General features: G+C 40.4%; 1 protein-coding gene across 1 annotated transcript in view; it reads right to left on the bottom strand.

Moving 5' to 3' along the window:
- Positions 1-1,132: 1,132 nt before the first annotated feature.
- LOC109052298 (membrane-spanning 4-domains subfamily A member 4A-like) overlaps positions 1,133-22,504 on the bottom strand; it is a 33,617-nt gene continuing 12,245 nt past the window's right edge. The window contains exons 6-7 of the mRNA XM_042745128.1: positions 2,128-2,190; positions 1,133-1,931 (exon numbers count right to left, since the gene is read on the bottom strand). Of these exons, the coding sequence (XP_042601062.1) occupies positions 1,857-1,931; positions 2,128-2,190 (138 nt within the window). The 3' untranslated portion in view covers positions 1,133-1,856. The remainder of the gene's footprint in view (positions 1,932-2,127; positions 2,191-22,504) is intronic.

Genomic DNA, 22,504 nt, shown 5'->3' with positions numbered 1-22,504 from the left:
AACATGCGTTCTTTGTGTATAGGGAGGATCGGCTTCTGCTACCATCAACCTTTTGGTTTGGTTGGGTTTTTGAAAAATGTCTTTCTTCAAGGGCTTTTGGCTGGCTGTTCAGAAATGCCACGAAGAGGTAAAACCACCTGTTATACAAGTTTATTGTTTAAAAGTGGTCATGAACTGAGAAATCGAAAATCCTTTGATCTTTTGACATATAAGAGGTTATTGTACTATGAAAACATCCTGTAAGTTTCAAAACTCAAATCTATCTTTTTAGCCTAAAAACAGCTTAAATTGAAGCCAATCTGCCAAAACGACAGGTTGTGGAATTTGACAGTTTATGACGTTATAATGTGGGCTAAACCGCCTCCGCACTTCCGCAGAAAATTCAACGCATGCTTCTCTATCACTGCCTGTTTTAGCCCCAGCCTGTTTAGCACCACCCACCGATTCTACATCACTGCCTGTTTAGCCCCGCCCACTGGTTCTACATCACTGCCTGTTTAGCCCCACCCACCGATTCTACATCACCGCCTGCCCACCCAGACCGATGTTTAGATTCTACATCACTGCCTGTTTACCCCACCCACCGATTCTACATCACTGCCTGTCACTGAAGGACGTAGACTGTGAAACATACACAACTTTTAGCCAATCACAGCAGTGGGCGTTTACTTCTGAGTCGACAATCCTCCACACCTATTCAAACAGAGTGTTCAGATGAGGGGGATGAAAACAGGACAGAAAATAGCCTATAACTTCTAAATTATGCTTTTGGTATAAAATTATTTATCATTATAAGTGGGCCTCAGAGAACAGTACAAAATATTAAAAAAGGCAGGTCATGACCCCTGTAAATTATTTCATAAATATTCTGCGGTCTATAATGTTAATGCTGTCAGCTGGAAGACAGAGTGATTCAATTAGACCTCAATAATAGAGAATCTTCAAAACACTATTTTACGAACAGCTCAAGTTTGGCGGATCCATTGACATTTAAGAGATTTAATAGATGCTGTTTTTCAAGGAGATTTACAAAAGTGCTGTAGAAGCCATTATAAATCTACTTATTACCAAACTAAAGAAAACACATTTAATTGCAGACAGCATTTTCCAGAAAGAAAGGTGAGGCAGGTGGTTATAACAATCATAATGCTTTATTATTATGTAGTGTAAACAAGCATTTGAGTATAATTGAATACAATTCTGGATGTTTCAATCAATACAATACATTTAAACTGTATATTTTGTAAGTGTTATAAGTGTCACGTGTTTTCTGTGTTTTTATGCCCAGAGACTCTTATTTTGAATATTTTCATATACTCTCAAGTTTATATTATGTTCTTTTAAATTGAACATTAGAGATAATGGACAGTGGGAAAACAAGTGTGTTACTTGAAAGCATCACACACAACTGCAGGACCACAACGCTTGCACAAAGAAAATATGTGGTATACTATCAATAAATTGTTTCATTTATACTGAAAAAATACTAAATAATATATTGAATAATACATACAGAATTTATGCTTTTCATATACTGAAAACATGTAACAGTATATTTACTTATACATTGTAATGTATGCATTCAATAATATTCTTCATAACATATAGATATACATGTGATAATACGTAGTACATTTTGTGTGTATACAAACACAGTCAAGTGTTTCAATAAAGCATGTAAAAATGTATTGCAGTTCGGTAGAGTATTATTTTATATGCATCAATATACAGCCATTGCAGTATATTGAAAAATATAAGAACTGGTTTCCCATATATGGAAATGTATTATTTAATATTTTACAATACATTCCCATATATTTTTGTTTCATATGGCAACACTGTCCACTTATTCATATTTATTTGAATTCAGTGTATTGTGGAGGAGCGTCTGCAGGATGATGATGACTGGAAGCGCTGCTGGCCACAGGGATCTGCAAGAAAACAAAGAGAGATATGATCAGCTTTACAGATTGCTTTTTCTATTGATAATATTATGTAACTATTATTGCACGTGTTACTGAGTGCTTTACACATTTCCAATACATGCACAATCAACCAATGCTTCAAAGAATGCTTTTTATGCCGTTTTACTCAGTCAAATTAAACTGGGGTTCAAGCTTTTCTTACCTCTGAGCTGATAAGATCGTGGAAATTACTTGGCTGTGGTGGTAAAACTTGAGCAAACTGCACCTTTGGGGAAAAAAAGAAAAAAAAAAAACATGTAATGTTTTATGCCTTACTACTGTGAGATGCCATACATCTGGCAGACAGTTTCAGTTTCAGAAATTAGAATTAGTGCGTCCCAAATTGTAGTATGTTGAAATGAGTATACTAAAGGTACCCGGATGGTTTACTATTTCCGGTGCAGATCTGTGCATACGCTAACGTTTACAATTACCCACAAAACATTGCACGGTAGCTGAAGATTTGATTAGAACTACAAACATGCATAAAACGTACTAAAGGGGTCCTATTATGCTCTTTTACAAAGTCTTGATTTTGTTTTGGAAGAGTACTAGAACATGCTCTCATGCTTGGTGTTTCGAAAAACGCTTAATTTTTCACATAATTTTACATTATCACAATACCTTTCTACCCAGCCACGCACAAACAGCTCGATTAGTAGAACCTTTGCACGCACGGATATTGCAAGACATATTAGAGTGGTAACGTTATTGTATACGAGGTCAACAAGCTTAAAAATAAATGCATCTACTATGTACATCTAATATGTGCAACGGTAATATGTATTATGTTTATAGATTTTACCTTTTAAATGGAGCTTTACATTTAAATATATATAATAAAACAGTTTGGGAACCCCTGATTTGGTGCATTACTCACCTGAGGAGAACTACAGCAGCCAGTGGCTTTACAGGCAAATGCTGACAGACAGATGGAGATGATAAACTCAAGCAAGGCGAATAACAGCAACACACCTCTGATTCCCCCGAAAGAGAGTCTGAGAGAAAATATAACATTAATACAAATGATCATACCAAAATCAATCATAATTACTACTCACAGTGCTCAGCAGTCCAGAATCGACCATCTTTGAGGTTCATACGTTAATATAACATACTTAGGGCCAGATTTACTGAACAGGCCAAATCAGCTTGAGAGCGCAATCGCATAGAAGCAATGGTGAGAGTAGAAAGTTCATTAAAGAACACAGATGCAACATCTCATTTCCATAATGACAAATGAAAAAGAGAATATGAACAAACGAACGAACCAACGCAAAAAAGAAAGAAAAAAAGAAATAAAGGAGAGTGCAGTGCAAATTAACGTCTGGTTTAAGAAATGCTTTTTGGACATTACAATAATAAACAAATACCCTAAAAAACATTACATAAAATTACTAAATAAAAAGGAAACTCCTGCAAATCCAAATATAATAAGGTCAGCCCCAAAAATAACTGTCCTTATCATTGCTGATGTTTCGCTGCATGTGTTTAGTTTTTAACTCAGAAAGAGGGTTTGCGCTGACGAGCTGTTAGTAAATCTGGCTCTTATAGGTCAAACTGGGCTGAGTTTACGATTAACGTATAATTTCAACTCCTTCTTGCGTTGTAAATGATCTATAAACTACTGGTGAAATGGCAGATAAAAAAAGTGAACAGATGAGTGCAGATTAAGGCTTGTGTACAGCTGAACACACAGTGATATTACTGTAATTACTACATAAATAAATATGAATATAAAAGTTGATGACATACCTCATACTTTCTTTCTAAATAAGAACAGTCATAATCATAGCAGTTAGTGTATGGCCCTATAACCAAATCCAGAGAAATTAAAATAATGGCAATGCCGGCGGTTATAGTACTGAAAATGTTCATTCCAAGTGAAGCATTCACCTATAGGGAGAAAACAAAAAACATTAATAAATGAGCAAGATCTTTAAAACATTGTGGTAAACACATTAATGTAGATGTAAATATGCAAGTGCTATAACAAGTCTCAGTTAGCTTAACACAGTACACATAGCAAGGGTTTTTTTTTTTTAAATTATATAATAAAAGAAAAAGAAAACAGAATAGAAAAAAATAGAGCAAGTTAATGTTAGAGGCCTTTTTTTGCTTTATGTTAATTGTATAATAAATAAAAAGAAACCAAATAGATAGAATACAAAAAGATTAAATAATCTATAACTAAAAAACAAAAAGTATAAAAATTTTTTTTTTTTTTTTTTTTTTTTAATATGAAAGAATAGAAGTAGAATAGGGTGTGCTAGAGTCAAATAAAGATGGAAAAGATGTGTTTTTTTAGTTGTTTCTTGAAGCTGCTGGGATTGAGTTGGGCAGCTCATTCCAGCAGGAGGGAACAGTTCATGTAAAAGTCAGTGAAAGTGATTTTGTGCCTCTTTGGGATGAACAATAAAGCAGGTTGAACAACAGGTTGTTTTAATTATAGCATGGGGTAATATAGCATGTTTAATAATAAAGTTATATGTCTCTGATTTGTTTCGTGTTGCTTGTCCGTTTCATTGTAAAAATAATAGAAGCCTGAAGGCTTATAATTTTATGCTTGGTTATCAGCATATAGCAGCATTAAATAAGACCCATTCTCGTGTCGACCCAGCTTTCATTCTGGAGGGCAGCGGCTTTTGAGTCCTCTGGAAAACAGCGTCTTGTTTAGAAGTACCCAAGAACAATGCCCATATCTGAAGAAGAGCCAGTCACAGGATTTTTGATTGTTTGTGAGGTAAACAGTTTCATTTTTGTTTGAATTTGTTTATATCACATCGGTGTCTCCCTACGGAGCTGCCGTTGGACTGCGGATCTGATGTCTCACGGTACTTCTGAATAAGACTTTGCTGCACGCCAGAGTGTTATTGTATGTAACACAATGTAGTGTGATGTTAGAAAGTGAATAACGATTGGTAATTTTACTGTCTGTCATACATTTACATTTAAGGATCCAAGGGAAATCAAGGGATTATTGTTTCTAGAAGTTCCTCAAAAATACAAATCATATAATTATTGTGCCACCTAGTGTTGTGTGTCTGTGTGCCTGAATAGATGTGCGTGTTTGGGACCTTCTTGACAAGTTTGGGGTCTTTATGAATTATGGTCACTGATGCCTAAATACTTTTAAAGCAGAAAAAAAAAGAGGAGAAGAAGAAATCAGTATAAACCAGTACAGAATCAGTACAAACACAACAGAACACTATTTTGGTACTTCCAGCATGGTGCTTAGACCCTTGAAAGTAATAACTTCTGTGTACATACCAAACACAAACCGGAGGGTGAATTAATTTTATTTTCGGCAGCAATGCAGAGTGAGCCTGCGGTAATGTACTGAGAAGAGAGAGAAAGACCAAAAATTAGGCTTGTGCTGGAACATTATGTAACCTGTATTGAAAGACAGAACACTTATTTGTATGACTGTTTCTTACGATGACAGATCCCCAGTAAGGAAGTCCACTATAGACAAAGATAAGATCTGCATAAACTGTAGACACAATGCCTAACAGGAGAGTCAGCAGACCGATCATTATCTGGACCGTCTGTGAGGGACAAAAAGAATTCAGAAAGTGTGAGAAGGACAAGAGAGTCTTTCATGAAGGGAAACACTATAATATATACAATATTAATTTACGGCATCTGTAGTTATGGACTTAAGATTGTACTAGAAAAATATCACAGAAATATTCTGCAGGTGTGGTCATTGTATTTGCGGATGTGTAAGATTGGATTACTTTAAATTTTTTGATAGTTTGCAACTCCTAAAACATTGTTCTCTGTGACTGAAACACTGTAAAGTTGAATGTTTTACTCTGTGAATGATAAACCTGACCTTATATTGGTCACATTCTTCACTAAAAATTGCATAAATTCCTCATTCAGAATTCATTCATGTACATTTCTTCCCTCACACTGACATGCATAAATAAAAACCAATTATTTGGGTTTACGAGACATTTCTCACCCCAAGGGCTTTCGGCTGGCCTTTCAGAAATGCCTGAAGTCCATGAAGAGGTGAAACTCCCGCCACCTGTTGTACATAAACAGGAGCATTTGTCGTAACAGGTGTTGGTTGTGTTGGTGGTTGAAACTGGATGACGAGCGTTGAAGAGTTCACGGGTATGACAGTGCTGGACATTCTGGTTTCTGAATCTCCGACTGACCTGTACAAAATCATAGTAAATCATAACATGCAAACGATATGATTGTGAAACAGTTCATGTTTTACATTTAAGACACTTAAGAGATGCTCTATAGATACACTTATTTTGTATTTATATGTATACGTGTATATATAAATGAAGACTATATACCAGGGGGTGGCGAACCACAGTTCAGCTCCAACCCTAAATAAAACACAAATACCATAAACCTTCAGGGGGTGGCGAACTCCAGTGCTGGAGAGCCGAAGCCCTGCAGAGTTCAGCTCCAACCCCTAATTAAAACTCAACTGCCTGTAGCTTTCTAGTAACCCTTCAGACCTTGAATAGCTTGTTCAGGTGTGTTTTATTAGGGTTGAAGCAAAACTCTGCAGGGCTGCGTCTCTCCAGGACAGACGTTCGCCACCCCTGCTATATACTCTCACTGGCTGCTTTATTAAGTACACCTGTTCAACTGCTTGGTAACACAAATTGCTAATCAGCCAATCACATGGCAGCAACTCAATGCATTTAGGCATCTAGATGTGGTGAAGACGACTTACTGAATTTCAAACCAAGAATCAGAATGGGCAAGAAAGGGGATTTAAGTGATTTTGAACGTGGAATGGTTGTTGGTGCCAGATGTTCACCTATAACTATTTCAAAAACTGCTGATCTACTGGGATTTTCACACACAACCATCTCTAAGATTTATATAGAATGGTCAGAAAAAGAGAATATATCCAGTGAGCGGCAGTTGTGTCGATGAAAATCTTTTGTTGATGTCAGAGGTCAGAGGAGAATGGGCAGACTGGTTAGAGATGATAGAAAGGCAACAGTAACTCAAATAACCACTGGTTACAACCAAGGTATGCAGAATACCATCTCTGAACGCACACAACATGTCGAACCCTGAAAAAGATGGGCTACAGCAGCAGAAGGCCACACTGGGTGCCTCTCCTGTCAGCTAAAAACAGGAAACAGAGGCTACAATTCACACAGGCTCACCAAAAATATACAAAAAAAATTGCAAAAAATGAGTTTCATTCTTCAAGTCTTCATTTCTGCTGCGACATTCAGATGGTAGGGTCAGTATTTGGCGTAAAGAACATGAAAGCATGGATCCACCCTGCCTTGTCTTAATGGTTTAGGTTGGTGGTGGTGGTGTAACGGTGTGGGGGATATTTTCTTGGCACACTTTGGGCCCCTTAGTACCAATTGAGCATGGTTTAAACGCCACAGCCTACATGAGTATTGTTGCTGACTGTGTCCATCCCTTTATGACTACAGTGCACCCATCTTCTGATGGCTACTTCCGCCTCCACAGTCACCAGATCTCAATCCAATAGAGCAGCAACGAGATGAGGTGGAACGACAAATAGTTCACTTTACTCAAATGGCCTCCACAGTCACCAGATCTCAATCCAATAGAGCAGCATTGGGATGAGGTGGAACGGGAGATTCGAATCATGGATGTGCAGCCGACAAATCTGCAGCAACTGCATGATGCTATCATGTCAATATGAACCAAAATCACTGAGTAATGTTTCCAACACCTTATTGAATCTATGCCATGAAGAATTAAGGCAGTTCTGAAGGCAAAAGGGGATCCAACCTGGTACTAGCAAAGTATACCTAATGAAGTGGCCAGTGAGTGTATATATATAGTCTTATGTAATGTAACTATATGTATAATTGTCATGGTTTCTGTGCTCTGCACACACAAAAAGCTCACGACGATAAAGTTTGAAGAGAATAATCCATTTAATATAATCCAAAGATGAAGTCCAACACACACACAGAGAAACCTAAGCAATAACCGACAAACTCTAACTTAGTGGACAGGAACTAAAACAGTGCAGATAACAGATAAGGGACAGACAGGTGAACACAATGGAGTTGATTAACTAATAATGAGAACAGAAACCAAACCAAATATGGGCACAAGAGGGAGAAAACACAACAACCAGTCCAATGGGGGTGTGACATTTCGCCCCCCTCCCGAAAGGCGCGACCTTGCGCCGTGGAGAAAAAGGGTGGGATGGAGGGGGACTTAGGAGGAGGACAAAGGAGTGGAAGTGGGATGGAAAAGAGCTGGCAGGAAGGCATGCAAACACATACTGGAGAAGGTTCCAGCAGAGGACGGACACCTGGGAGGAGGATGACAACTAGAGTCCAGGGTGGAGATGATGGAGGAAGGAGCCAGGGAGGAAACAGTAGGAACCAGGGTGCACCAGACCTAGGGAGGAGAGTCAGGGAGAAGACAGAAGGGACCTGGAGCAGGAGGAGCCAGGTGAGACCTAGGCTGCAGCCATGATGCCGGTCCACGGTGGAGCCAATGGAGGGAGGAGCCATGCTGGAGGAAGGGGTGACGACTCCAGGGGGCCGACCAACGGCAGTGGAGCAGGTGGTGGAGGAGCACGAGGCGGAGAGCCGATAAGCCAGGGCAACGGGGAGGATCCGGAGGGCCAACGTAAACAAAATGTCGTGGTGAACCTAGACAGAGGCGGGGATCCAGAAGTCTGTGGTGGAGCCAGAGCGACAGAGGACCGAGGTGTAGCCAGAGGGAAGTAGGGATGTGCATTTCATGACTTATACGATGTGATACGCATCTCGATGCATAGCCAATGATACAATACATTAAAGATACATATGAAGCAGCAACCGATCCAATGCGATACGATTCACCCCTGTTACGATGCAGTGCGATCCGATTTCGATTCGATGCAATATGATGAAATGGAGAAAATATGATCACTTTTAATGCTTCGAGGCCTGTTTCATAAAACAAGTTTACCAAATAAGCCAGGCTTATTTCAGCTAGACTCAATGTCAAATGATTTGGTTCCATGAAGCAAATCTAACATATGCCTAGATCAAGCTTAGTTGCTGTGGAAACTTATGCTGGAAAACTAACCTGGTCTAAAGCAGGTTAACTGTCAGACTAAGCTAAGCTCCTCTACTGACCAACAGAAACACAATGATATTACCATTGTCTCACATACTATTATTTGACTTTTTTTTTTTATACAGTTTCTAACCATGCAGCCTTTCTCTCTGTTTTTATTACAGCTGTACCTTTTATAGTTTGCAGAACAGATAGCGGAACATTAGAACATTACAATCTAAAATTGCTCTTTAAAGCATTAAAATAACTAAATTTAAGTTAACATCACTGAATTAAAATGAAAAAAAAAATAATAATAAAGAAAATGACTACATTTTAACTGCTATAAGAAATGCACATGAACTCATTTGAGCTTAGTAATTAGTACTGTACTAGCTTATATTTGATTTACCTATTACAGTAGTCCAATTACAGTTACTGCTATCATAAAAATACACTTTATATGTAGGTTTAAAAATTCTACAAAAGGCACACATTTAATGTCCAAAACAATTTTTTTTTAGCAAAATTAATATTTTTACTCAGAATTATTGGGCTCCTATTCGATTGCTCTGTCTTTTTAGCATGCATGCGCACAGCAGCACTTGTTAATTCGCATCAGCCTCGCCCACTCCTGACAGCAAAATGGATATGTCTGCATGACTTTCTAGCATTTACAGATGAAAAATATACCTGTGACATTTCAGTTATGCACTGAGGAAAACACAACATCTCAAATGCATTAAAGAGCACAGATATATTCGCTGTTTGTCATGGTTCTTTGATTTTATACATTATATAAATTAACCTCTACCTAATAATAAACATTCACAAATTAGTGAGATCGTGTGTTTAATTTGTCGTTAACAGAACCGCTTTAGCCCCGATTGATTTGTTAGGTTATTTCAAGGCAGGTTTTGGACTTTAATCCCAGTTTTTCCTCGGGTCTCCGTAGTGTTGTTATTTGTCATAGTCACTCAGCAGCAGTGATGATGAGAGAACGCGCTTGAGAAACAGTTTATAGAGGAGAAATCAATAATACATATAAAATATTGGTCACAGATTATTGGTCACTTTCTAAATAATAAAAGTATAGCACATCCACTAGTAATTTTATATATATATATATATATATATATATATATATATAATATATATATATATATATATATAGGCATATAGATATATATCCAGGACTCCGAGGCAGGCTGGAGGCTGGAGGCAGAAACCAGGGCTCCTCCAACCATGATGCTATTAAAGACTGGCAGACACACGGCGAATCCAGCACACAGATGGTGGGCTGAGGGTGAGCAGAGGGTCTGACAGGAGCCAGAGGTGGCAGAGGTGAAACAGCAGGGATGACATGAAGAGGCAGGAAAGGGAGGGTGGGTGGGAGGTCAGGATGCTCAGGGGTCTTAGGAATGGTGTGTGCTGCCCACACACACCACGAGGCTACTACCAGCACCGTGAGCACCAGGAACAGGGGAACAACCTCCATGGTTGTTATCACACTGGCATATAGTTCAGGGCAGATAGACAGTTCATTCACGGCCTCTATGGCCGAATCAGGTTAGGAAGATGATGAGGGAAGACTAGGTAACTCAGAAGTTGAGTCCTGCCTCAGCACACTCTCAGCGGCGGTGCAGTGGGTGGGGCTTTCTTCCAAGCCCTTGTGCTCCTTAGCATAATCCAATGTTGCATGCACAGTGGCCGGCTCTCAAACCTGGTCTGACGTCACAGGCTCAGGCTCCGGGGAGATCCTCAGCTTTGTCTCTCTCTCTGGTGATGACTCGGTCTCGGCAGGCTCTGGCTGGTGTGTTCGTCTGCGATGTCCACCATCAGCAGCGATCCACAAGACACCAGCACCCACTCCACGAAGGCAGCGAAGCTCTCTGGAGGACCATCCCTGGACAACTGCTCTCGTGTGTTGTTGTTCAGTCCAGCTCAGTAGAACGAACAGAAGCAGTTGTCCAGGTAGTGTGTGTAATTTGATAGAAACACAAAGTCCTTGTGTGGTCCTCAAGAGAGTGATCCCCCTACACCAGCAGGAGAATGAGGATAATAGGGTCGTTCATAACTAAAAAGAAAAAAACTTTCAAAACAGAAAATAAATAAGGGGAAACACGGCGCTATACTTTTGTAGGTCCGGTCTTCTGTCACGGTGTGGTGTAGGAGAAACGCACAAACATGAAGAAGATAAAGGTAAACCGTCTTTGATAATCCACATATGGGTAATCCATATTAGGGAAAACAGCAGACACACACACACACGGGTAACACGGGAGACCGGACAAAGAAACACTGAACTGAATACAACTTATATAGGGGTTCTAACAAGGCACAGACAGGTGAGGATCAACGAATAATGACAAAACAAGAACAGGAACATAACCAAATATGGGCACAGAGGGAGAAAAACACAACAGTCCATAACTGTGACAATAATAGGTTTAACTATTATCTGAATATTAATATTTTCTGTTATATGGTATAACAAGTGATTCAGAATCAGAATCAGAAAGAGCTTTATTGCCAAGTATGCCTACGCATACAAGGAATTTGTTTTAGTGACATAAGCTTCCAGTACACAGAGACAACAACAACAAAAAACAAAACACAAATTGCAAATAAATAAATTGTATTTGTGCGGTAGATGACAATGGATTAGAATAGAGTAGATGGAAATGTACTTGGATGGAGGAGTAACAAATAAATATAAGTATTGCAAATTAGTGGGGAACATTAACTTTCATGGGGTATGATTGCCTGGGGGAGGTGCCTGATGTCCATTTGCGGCTCTGAAGCCAGATGGCAAAAGTTCAAAAAGGGCGTAACTTGGATGAGAGGGATCCAGACTGATTTTATGAGCCCTTTTCCTCACTCTGGATGTATACAGTTCTTGAAGGGTGGGCAGGGGAGCACCAATAATTCTTTCAGCAGTCCGAAGCGTTCTCCGTCTTCTGATGTCTGATTTTGTAGCTGAACCAAACCAGACAGTTATTGAAGTGCACAGGACAGACTCAATGACGGCTGAGTTGAACTGTTTCAGCAGCTCCTGTGGCAGGTTAAACTTCCTCAGATGGCTAAGGAAGTACAACCTTTGTTGGGCCTTTTTAACAATGGAGTCAATGTGATTGTCCCACTTCAGGTCCTGAGAGATGGTGGTTCCCAGGAATCTGAATTACTCCACTGCAGCCACAGTGCTGTCATGATGGTGAGTGGGGGGAGTGCAGGGGGTTTTTTTTCCTGAAGTCCACAATCATCTCCACTGTTTTGAGAGTGTTCAGCTCCAGGTTGTTAAGACTGCACCAGACAGCCAGCTGCTCAACCTCTTGTCTGTAAGCAGACTCGTCACCGTCCTGGATGAGACCGATGAGTGTAGTGTCGTCTGCAAACTTCAGGAGCTTGACAGAGGGGTCTTTGGAGGTGCAGTCGTTGGTGTAGAGGGAGAAGAGCAGTGAGGAGAGAACACATCCCTGAGGGGCACCAGTGTTGGTGGAGCAGCTGTTGGACATGAATTTCCCCAGTCTCACTAACTGTTGCCTGTCTGTCAGAAAGCTGGTGATCCACTGACAGATAGAGCTAGGAACAGAGAGCTGAGTCAGTTTGGTCTGGAGGGCTGTTGGGATGATGGTGTTGAAAGCCAAACTAAAGTCCACAAACAGGATCCTCACATAAGTCCCTGTTTTGTCCAGATGTTGCAGGATGAAGTGCAATCCCAAGTTGATTGCATCATCCACGGACCTGTTTGCTCGGTAACCAAACTGCAGGGGGTCCAGTAAGGGTCCAGTGATGTCCTTCAGATAAGCCAGAACCAGTTTTTCAAATGACTTCATGACGACAGACGTTAGAGCCACAGGTCTGTAGTCGTTAAGTCCTGTTATCTTGGGTTTCTTTGGAACGGGGATGATGGTGGAGTGTTTGAAGCAGGACGGCACTTCACACAACTCCAGAGATCTGTTGAAGATCTGTGAAAAAATGGGGGCAAATTGGTCAGCACAGGTTCTCAGACAGGCTGGTGTAACACCATCTGGGCCTGGTGCTTTTCTTCTTTTGTTCTTCCTGAAGACCTGGCGCACATCGTTTTCACTGATTTGAAGAGCAGGGGGGGGGGGTATTGATGGAGGTGTTAACGGTTGTGTAGAGAGATGATCAGAATGGATGTGGGGTGTTTCAAATCTACAATAAAACTCATTCAGGTCGTTAGCAAGTCGTTGATTAGCCTCAGTGCAGGGAGATGGTGTCTTGTAGTTGGTAATGGCTCTCAGTCCTTTCCATACTGAAGTTGAGTCGTTGGAAGTAAACTGGTCTTCCAACTTTTTAGCGTAGGTTCTTTTAGCCACTCTAATCTCTTTGTTCAGTGTGTTTCTGGCCTGATTATACAAGACTCTGTCCCCATTTCTGTGAGCATTCTCTTTAGCCTGACGAAGATGTCTGAGTTTTGCTGTAAACCATGACTTATCGTTGTTGAATGTTAAATAAGTCCTGGTAGGAATACATATATCCTCACAGAAACTAATATAGGATGTTACGGTCTCGGTGAGTTCGTCCAGATCGGTGGTAGCAGCTTCAAAAAACACTCCAATCAGTGAGCTCAAAACAAGCTTGTAAATCCTGCTCTGTTTCGTTGGTCCATCTCTTTACAGTCTTTACTACAGGTTTAGCAGATTTAAGTTTCTGCCTGTAGGTTGGTATAAGATGAACCAGACAGAGATCAGACAGTCCCAAAGCTGCTCGTGGAACAGAGTGATATGCATCCTTTATTGTGGTGTAACAGTGATCCAATATATTACTGTCTCTGGTGGGACATGTAACATGCTGTCTTTATTTTGGCAGTTCACGGGAGAGATTGGCTTTATTAAAGTCCCCAAGAATGATTAAAACAGAGTCTGGGTGTTGTTGTTCTGTCTCTGTGATCTGGTCAGCGAGTTTCTGTAAAGCCAGACTTACGTGCGCTTGCGGAGGAATATAAACACTCACCATAATGAATGAGTGAAACTCCCGTGGCGAATAGAACGGCTTGCAGTTGACAAAAAGCACTTCTAGATCTGAACAGCACATCTTCTTTAACACAGTTACATCTGTGCACCACCGTTCATTGATATTAAAGCATGTCCCGCCGCCGCGCGATTTCCCCGTTGATTCTGTGTCGCGGTCCACCTTTGAACAGCTGAAAGCCCGGCAGATGGAGCGCGCTGTCCGGTATGGCGTCATTGAGCCAGGTTTCTGTGAAACACAGAGCAGCAGAGTGTGAGAAATCCTTATTTGTCCGGGAAAGCAGAAGGAGTTCGTCCGTTTTGTTAGGTAGAGAGCGGAGATTTGCCAGATGGATGCTAGGCAATGGCGTTCGAAATCCGCGCTTCCTGAGTCTAACAAGCGCACCAGCTCGCTTTCCCCGTTTGCGCTGTTTGAAGCGTTTGATCAGCGCCGCTGCTCCACCGACAACAACGTTCAGTAAAACGTCTGAATAATTGAAATCCGGTAAAAGATTTTGTGGTGTGTTCTGCCGAATGTTCAGCAGTTCATCCCTGGTGAAACTGATCGTGTTTGTTAAACAAAAAAACAGGAAAAACTAACAAAAACAGTACAAACACTGGAGAAGCAGCCGTCTGCGGCGCCATCGAGGTACGAGGTTTATGTGTTCAAGAGATCCAAATAAGCCCTTCTTCTCTTTTATGATCTGTCTGAGAGATAGAATACAGGTAACAGCTGACAATTTCCAGCATGGTCAGTGTAAACTCCTTAACTAGATGTTTCCTGTAGCCTGTAATGAAATTTCTCAGGAGAGAGTGAGGTTTTGGCCTACTTGAGAGAGCTGGAGGAAAGAGAGACACCACAGAGAAAAGAAAGGGTTTGAAGAGAGGGTTTTGAAGAAAAGAGGAAGAAGTCGGAAGGAGTTCTGAAGATGAGAATATGAGTCTGCAGCTCGTGTAGAGGTTCCTCACTTTAATGGCTAAAAAATACATATAAATGTAACATAACACTGTCTCTGTTGTGATTATTCACTCTATGACAGTGATAATGGTATTAATCCTTTCAGCCTTTAATTATGTTCCAGTGGACACTAATATGACGTAAATGTTTCCTTATATCCAAATAAGCCATATATGATCATCCTTTTAAACAATTCATAGACAACACTTCTGCTTTTAATATCTGATTTTCCACATTTTATATAACTATAAACTTCTGAATCCAAGGGGTCGAGTGATGGTTATTTTTTTAACACTGATAATAAATAAGTATATTAGAATGATTTCTGAAGGATTATGGAAATTCAGCTTTTCCAAATGAGGGTCTGTATGACATTGTTTTGATCTCTTAAGGGAATTATAACAGATTCACACAATATAACTTTTTAATGCATCATATCATCAGATGACTGTATCTCTCTTGAGATGGGTTACAACCAATAATAACTTTCTTTTATAAATTATTAACATTATATACTGTTTAACAGATCATTAGTCAGTATATATTCAAATAGCTACATATATGAGATGATGTGCTTGTAAATGTTTACTAATGGACTTACTGAACATTAAATAATGATTAACAAAACATAAGTTAACATCATTTGAAATGAAAGTTAAATAACATATCTAAGCAGTCCAAATGGAATTCCCAAATCTAAAGCTGAAACTACTCATCATTTGAGAATGTTTCTAAATGTTTACTATCAAACATTTAGTATCTGTAAGGATACTGGACTTTTAGCTGCTGTAACAAAGTTTGAGTAAAAGGTGATTAGTTAAGAGTAAAGGACAGCATATCTTAAGGGAAAACAGCATCTGCACACAATAGCGACAAGGACAGCATATCTTAAGGGAAAAGCTTTGCTTTAGTAGATTACATGTTTATGATAAAATTTTCATTTCAGGGTGAACTATCCCTTTAAAGGGCACTGAGCTTAGATATTTTTCCTGCCTGGGACAGTCTTGCGCACTTACTTCCTGTCATATGCTCAGCACGCACTCTCTAACTGTTTGGAGAAGTTGGAGACTATGGACAGTCCCTCCAGGATTTTGTGATTATGCAACCGCACATGATTCAGAGGAGCTTGCAATTTTTTGAAAATCATTAGCTTTTTTTTTTTTTTTTTTTTTTTTTTTTTTTTTTTTTCATTTAGGCTACTTCATACATCAGGCATTTTTATTTAAAAATTAATGTATTAAAATTATGTTAAGAGGACAACACTTAAGTTTTTGAAAGGTCATTCATCAAGTCAAAAAAAAAAAAAAAAAAAAAAAAACCGAGCACAAAACATATGCTATTAAGCTACAACACAAGAAATGCCACAACTATATAATCCTATCCACTTTATTTTTCAAAGTGAGCTGTTTTCTGTGGATGTGCGCTTCCGCCTTCACAACAGATATAGAAAAAAACGAAAAAAAAAAAAAAAACAGCAAAAAACACTGTTTGTGCTACAAAACAATGCCTTTACCTGATTGAGACATTACATTATAATAATATGATACGAAACACCAGTTCGCAATATCAAGGAGCAAAACGAGCTGTTTTGAATAATACTCTATTCATATAGTCTTGCAGAAGGACGGCCCGCTCTAACGGGACTCTTCACTCTACTAGTGGAAATATTCAGTAAATAATAATGGTTTGTTAACAGAAACTTAATCTGCTCTCACTTTAAAATAGGGAGCAAAATGAAAATATAACAGTTGAGTTCGATGTGATCCATAATGGATTTTGATTCGCAGAAACGTAAATGATAAGCACGTTTTATGATAAAGGTTAGCTGTTCATAAACTGTTTCTGACTCCTCGAGTGAACAGCTCACAGTAAACTCGAGTTCAGTCTCCTAAACACACAAACACACATCTATCGTGACATTTACATGTATATGACAGCATCATATAAGATTCAAGAATCAGAAGCTTTATTACCAAGTGTGTTTGCGTTTGACTTGACCACAGGAGCTTCCAGTGTAGAATATAAGATATAAGAAGAAACGTACCAGACTTACCGATAGATAATAGACAGAAGCTTTAGTATTAATAAATCACAAATCCCCAACGAATCGTTCGATTTAACCGGTTCTTCTTAGTGCTGTGAACCCCTATAAACGCTCTGCTGACAAACACCATCCCGACTGTGATTGGTCCATCCCGACTCTAGACGGCTGTGATTGGTCCATCCTGACGCCAGGCGGCTGTGATTAATCCAGAGTGTTTCACGGAACCTTACTAACATATAATCTCCGTTATCGTGATCCAATGTTTACTGTACGTGACCTAAACAACAATCACTACTGGATATTCCCTGTTCTATTCTTTATATTTTGCACACAGTAAAATTCAGAGTTTTAAAATAAAAACGGTTAACAATATGTTATTGAATAGAATATATTAAACCCCTATTGCACGTCATAGGCCTGGTCTTATAGGCTACACAGACAAAACAGAAAAAAAAAAACCTGCATAAACGCATCTCCGACTATTTTACGCATTAGTAGTAAATCAAGACTTCTCAAGTTGTTGTTTTTTTTTTACATTAGAGCTAATGGACAGTGGGAAAAACCCATGTGTCGCACGACAGAATCACACACAACGGCAGGACCAAAGAAAATACATTGTCTGGTATATTAACAATCAATATACTCAATTGTTTAATGTATACATAAGGAATCACTGGTTTTCATATATTGAAAAATGTGACAATATATTTGTTTATGTATTGTAATGTAATGTATGTATTCAATAATATTCTTCATAATACATAGATAAACATATGATAAACTGTTTGTATACGTACACACATATATATACTGGAACAGGTACGTGCACTAGAAAAGTACACAATTATGAGGAAAATATAAATTTGTATTGATATAGTGTATAAAGCACTCAATAAAGTGATAAAATCATGGTGCTTAGAAAAAGAGATCTGACATTTAAGACATCCAATTGTCCAAAAACAAAAAACTTTGTGTTCAGGACACACTTTTCTATTACAGGTCACATATTTTTATTCATGAAATGTGTAGATATGCAAAAAATACAGTTATAGAAAAGTTTATGAATATGTGTTCAGCTGTAACTTTTGAAAGAGAAAATGCGTGTTTCAATAAAACGATTACATGTAAAATTATACTGCAGTATTTTTTAAATGCATCAAAACACATCCATACGTGATCTATGAATATACTGCAGTATATTGAAAAATATAAGCGCTGCTTTCCCATATATAGAAATGTATTGTTTAATAAACTGCATTATATTTTCCATAACATTCCCATATATTTTTCTTTCATATGGGCACACTGTCCACTTTTTAATACTTATTTGGATTCAGTGTATTGTGGAGGAGGGTCTGCAGGATGATGAAAGAAAGAGCTGCTGGCCACAGGGATCTGCATGAAAACAAAGAGAGATATGATCAGTTTATTGATTGCTTTTTATTGATAATATTACCTAACAATTATTGCACCCATTACTGAACGCCTTACTTATTTCCAGTGCATGGATACTCAACCCTAAATTCAAATAATACATTTTTCTTTACTAATTTTACTCAAACTGCAACTGAACTGGGGTTACAAGTTTCTCTTACCTCTGAGCTGTTGAGATCGTGGAAATGATTGGGCCTGAAATCACAGGCTGTGGTGGCAGAACTTGAGCAAACTGCACCTTTGGGGGAAAAAATGCATGCTTTATGTCTTCTTACCAGATGCCAGAAATACATCAGTATTACAGGGTTATAAACCTTATTGAACTTCAAATGGAATAAGAAAAAGCAAAAGACAGAAATGTTTCTTTCTTCTCAGAAATATGTGTTTTGGAATCAGGAATGCGTAAGAAAAGAGTTCTGCAAGAAAGGTGTTTTAACGTCAAAAACCTGACTAATGTCTTCAAATAAAATATGATTAAGTAGGGAATGTTTGACTCTTCTGCTTTAAAACTACAATGTACTGAAGCTTCTCAGTCAAAATGTTGTACACGAAACAAATTTTATTTTAAACGTTGTTGTTAGGGCTCTCGTGTGGGAGACAGGCACACGGAGATGATTCAAATAGCGTTAAATAATAGTTCAAGGAGAAAAGAGAGATCCAAGAACACACAGGCAGCAGCATACATCACTAACTGGCCAGGAAGAACTGAAAGAGAGCAACTTAAATACACAGACCAAATGAGGATAATTATCAAACACAGGTGAACAGAATGAACTAATCAAGGGAACTAAGGAAAAGTAGGGCAAGAAACAAAACAGGAGAACAAATAGTGTGACAGTGCTTTACTTTCCAATCAATAGCCTACATTTACGACCACATAGTAAAATAAGTAATTGAATTAAAATGCTGCTTCTAGCCCCTCGAGGTATCATGGGCTTCATGGGACGAAACATCAAGGAATGGCATGTTTGATAACCTGCAAAATAGGGTCACGATTTCTCGATTCAAATCAAGAACTCAATTTTAAAAAATCCTCGATTACATTTTACCCGTGTCGAATAATAATGAACTTAGCATAATGCTATTTTAAATTCATAAATGCTACGATTTAATTAAATATATGCGATGCAGGTTTAATATATGCGCTTTAATTATTTACATGCATGTAGGTTAGTAACATGCATCTCAGAGCAGCTCCATTCACAGTAAATGCTGCTCCACACAAACTGTTATCATTCACATTTGTGGAGCGTCTCACACTCCATCTCTGCATATTGTTATGAGTTCGGGTTTATTACAACATTCATCTGGGAACGCAACGTGCGCCATTTCATCAGATTTGTAAGGTAAATCATTTCTAAACCTACGCAAACACAGGAGAAAACATCAGTATCCTTCTTAATATGCGAACTGTTCATCCGATTTCAAAATAAAAGTTTAAACCCTTTCTGTCGTAAAGAAATGGCCAAATATTACAGATTAAGTGGATATTGGAAGTAAATGTTGTTTAGTCAATAATAAACAAGGATTAGATTGTGCAGTAAAATGTAAAAACAATCGTCAGGCCGTCTGCGCCTCTGCAGTCATTCGTTCTAATGCGTAACATTAGTTCTATGTTTTATAATACATTACTTTTACCAGTTTTGTAAAAAAAAAAAAAAGAAAACATTTAGATATTACTTGCTTTTGATACTTTATTTGAACTAATTATTATTTTTCATGTGCTATTATATATGTATTTTTAAGTAATTTTTATTAATAATTAACATTAGTAATTGTGGCGAGGGGGGCGTGGTTTTGCCGAGTCTGTAACGGGAGAGAGACGAGGAAGCAGAGCGAGGCGTAAGTGGGTCAAGTGCAAATAACGAACACCTGTGTTTGATTTCAGTAATTGGCGTGGGAGACCGGATATAAACCGGAGCACGGCAGAGAAAGAGAGAGAGACGGGCTGGGACCTCGTGTGGGGACTACGGAGTGATAACGACGAGAATTCTGAGTTATTGGGATATTGTTGTGCAACGGGCACACACCGTTGGCGCATGTTGCGCAGGATTGTTTTGTTTATTTAGTTTGGAACAATAAAAACGAGCGTCCCAGCCACAAGCCGACCCCTGTCTTCTCCTTCCTGTGAATAATTGTGTCGAACCTCATCACACTGGTGCCGAAGCCCGGGAAGGAGGAAGATCACCACCGCCATGCAGTCTCCGTCAGGCACACCATTTGCGGACATCATCCAGTCACTCGCGGGTCTGCACCAAGAACAACATCAGCACATGCTGGCGATCAAGGAGGAGCAGGACAAACGCTTTGATGTGCTCCTCCGAGCCCAGCATGAAGACCGCGAGATGTTCCGGAGCTGGGTAGACCGGGAGGTCCGGGGCCATCCCCTCGTCCAAGGACAGTACATCTCCTCTGCCGCTCAACAAAATGGGGCCTCAGGACGATCCGGAGGCCTTCCTGGATCTTTTTGAGAAGTCGGCAGAGGCTCGAGGATGGCCCCCCGGGGACTGGCCTATGCGACTGATCCCCCCTGCTGTCAGGAGAAGCGCAGGTAGCCGCCCACCAACTGCCAGTCCAGAACCTCCTGGTCTACCGGGACCTCAAGCGGCCATCCTCCAGCGGGTCGGTCGGACCCCGGAGCAACATCGCCAGAGGTTCAGGACCCTGACCCTGGAAGAGTCTGGCCGGCCCTATGTGATGGCACAGCAGCTCCGGGACTCCTGCCGCAAATGGTTGATGGCCCGACAGTAGCGACGTCGAGGATGTGATCGATCGTGTGGTGCTGGAGCAGTTTGTGGCCAAACTGCCAAGAAAGACGGCGCAGTGGGTCCAGTGCCACCGCCCGACGTCGCTGAACCAGGCCATCCAGCTGGCGGAGGACCAAATGGTGGCGTGTCCAGGGGTCGGCGATCCCCTACCATCGGCAACTCTCTCTCTCTCTTTCTCTCCCCCTCCCCTCTCCCTCTCCAAACCCGTACCTCTTCCTAGGTCCCGTGGAGGGCTTCCGCCGAAGCCAGCACCTCGGTGGAGGACGGGTTATGCGGCCGATCCAGCAGCGGCACCCCGGGCTCCTCCCAGGGGAGGGAGTTCGCCCACGGGACCCTTCCCATCACCGCTGCCCTCTCCGCTCTCTCCCCGCCAATTGCTTGACCCACTTCCTGCCGCCAGGGCGGCGGTAAAGTCTGGGCCGGCCTGTTGGTGGCTGCGGGGACCCAGGACATTTCATTGATAGATGTCCGTTGATGGAGGTGGGGACATTGATCCGGGTCCCCGACGCGCCACAGGCTGCCCTCGATCAAGCTGGCCTATACCAAATACCAGTGAGTATCAAGGGGGGTACCTATCAGGCTTTGGTGGATTCAGGATGTAACCAATCCTCCATCCATCAAAGTCTGATTCATCCGAGGGCATTGGATAACAGCCGCATGGTTAAGGTTCGATGTGTACACGGGGAAGTGGTGAAATTATCCTATTTTGCCTGTGGATATTCAATTCAGGGGAGAAAAGCATAGACTAGAGGTGGCAGTTAATCCGCACCTCCGGCATCCACTAATTTTGGGTACTAATTGGCCCTTATTTAATAAATTATTGGGGTATTTATGTGCGGATGCCTCTTGGGGGAAAAGAGAGAAGGCTGGAGTAGCGGTTGCGCAGTTGGGAGAGGCTGAACCGGAACCTCCGGAGCCTGTTTTCAAGGGCAGCAGAGTGCTCTGGAACGGTAACATCCTTCCAGAGCGCGATGATTTTCCTCTGGAACAGTCCCAGGATGAAACGCTGAAAAACGCATTTGATCAGGTTCGTTCTATCGACGGGCAGCTTCTTCACCCTGATCAACCGCTCTCCTAACCTTATTTTTCAATTTTAAAAGATAAGTTGTATCGGGTGACCCAAGACGCCCAGACAAAGCAAGATACAACCCAGTTACTGATCCCGAGAAGCCGTCGGGAAATGCTTTTCCAGGCGGCTCATTGTAATCCAATGGCCGGGCATTTAGGGCAAACGGCTACACTAAACCGTCTCATGGCCCGCCTTCTTTTGGCCGGGCATCCACGAGAATGTGCGCAGGTGGTGCGCGTCTTGTCGTGAATGTCAGTTG

This window comes from Cyprinus carpio, chromosome A4 (assembly GCF_018340385.1).
Source record: "Cyprinus carpio isolate SPL01 chromosome A4, ASM1834038v1, whole genome shotgun sequence".
NCBI classification, from domain to species: domain Eukaryota; kingdom Metazoa; phylum Chordata; class Actinopteri; order Cypriniformes; family Cyprinidae; genus Cyprinus; species Cyprinus carpio.
The sequence above is the reverse complement of the archived record's forward strand: the minus strand, read 5'-3'. Positions and strand labels throughout refer to the sequence as shown.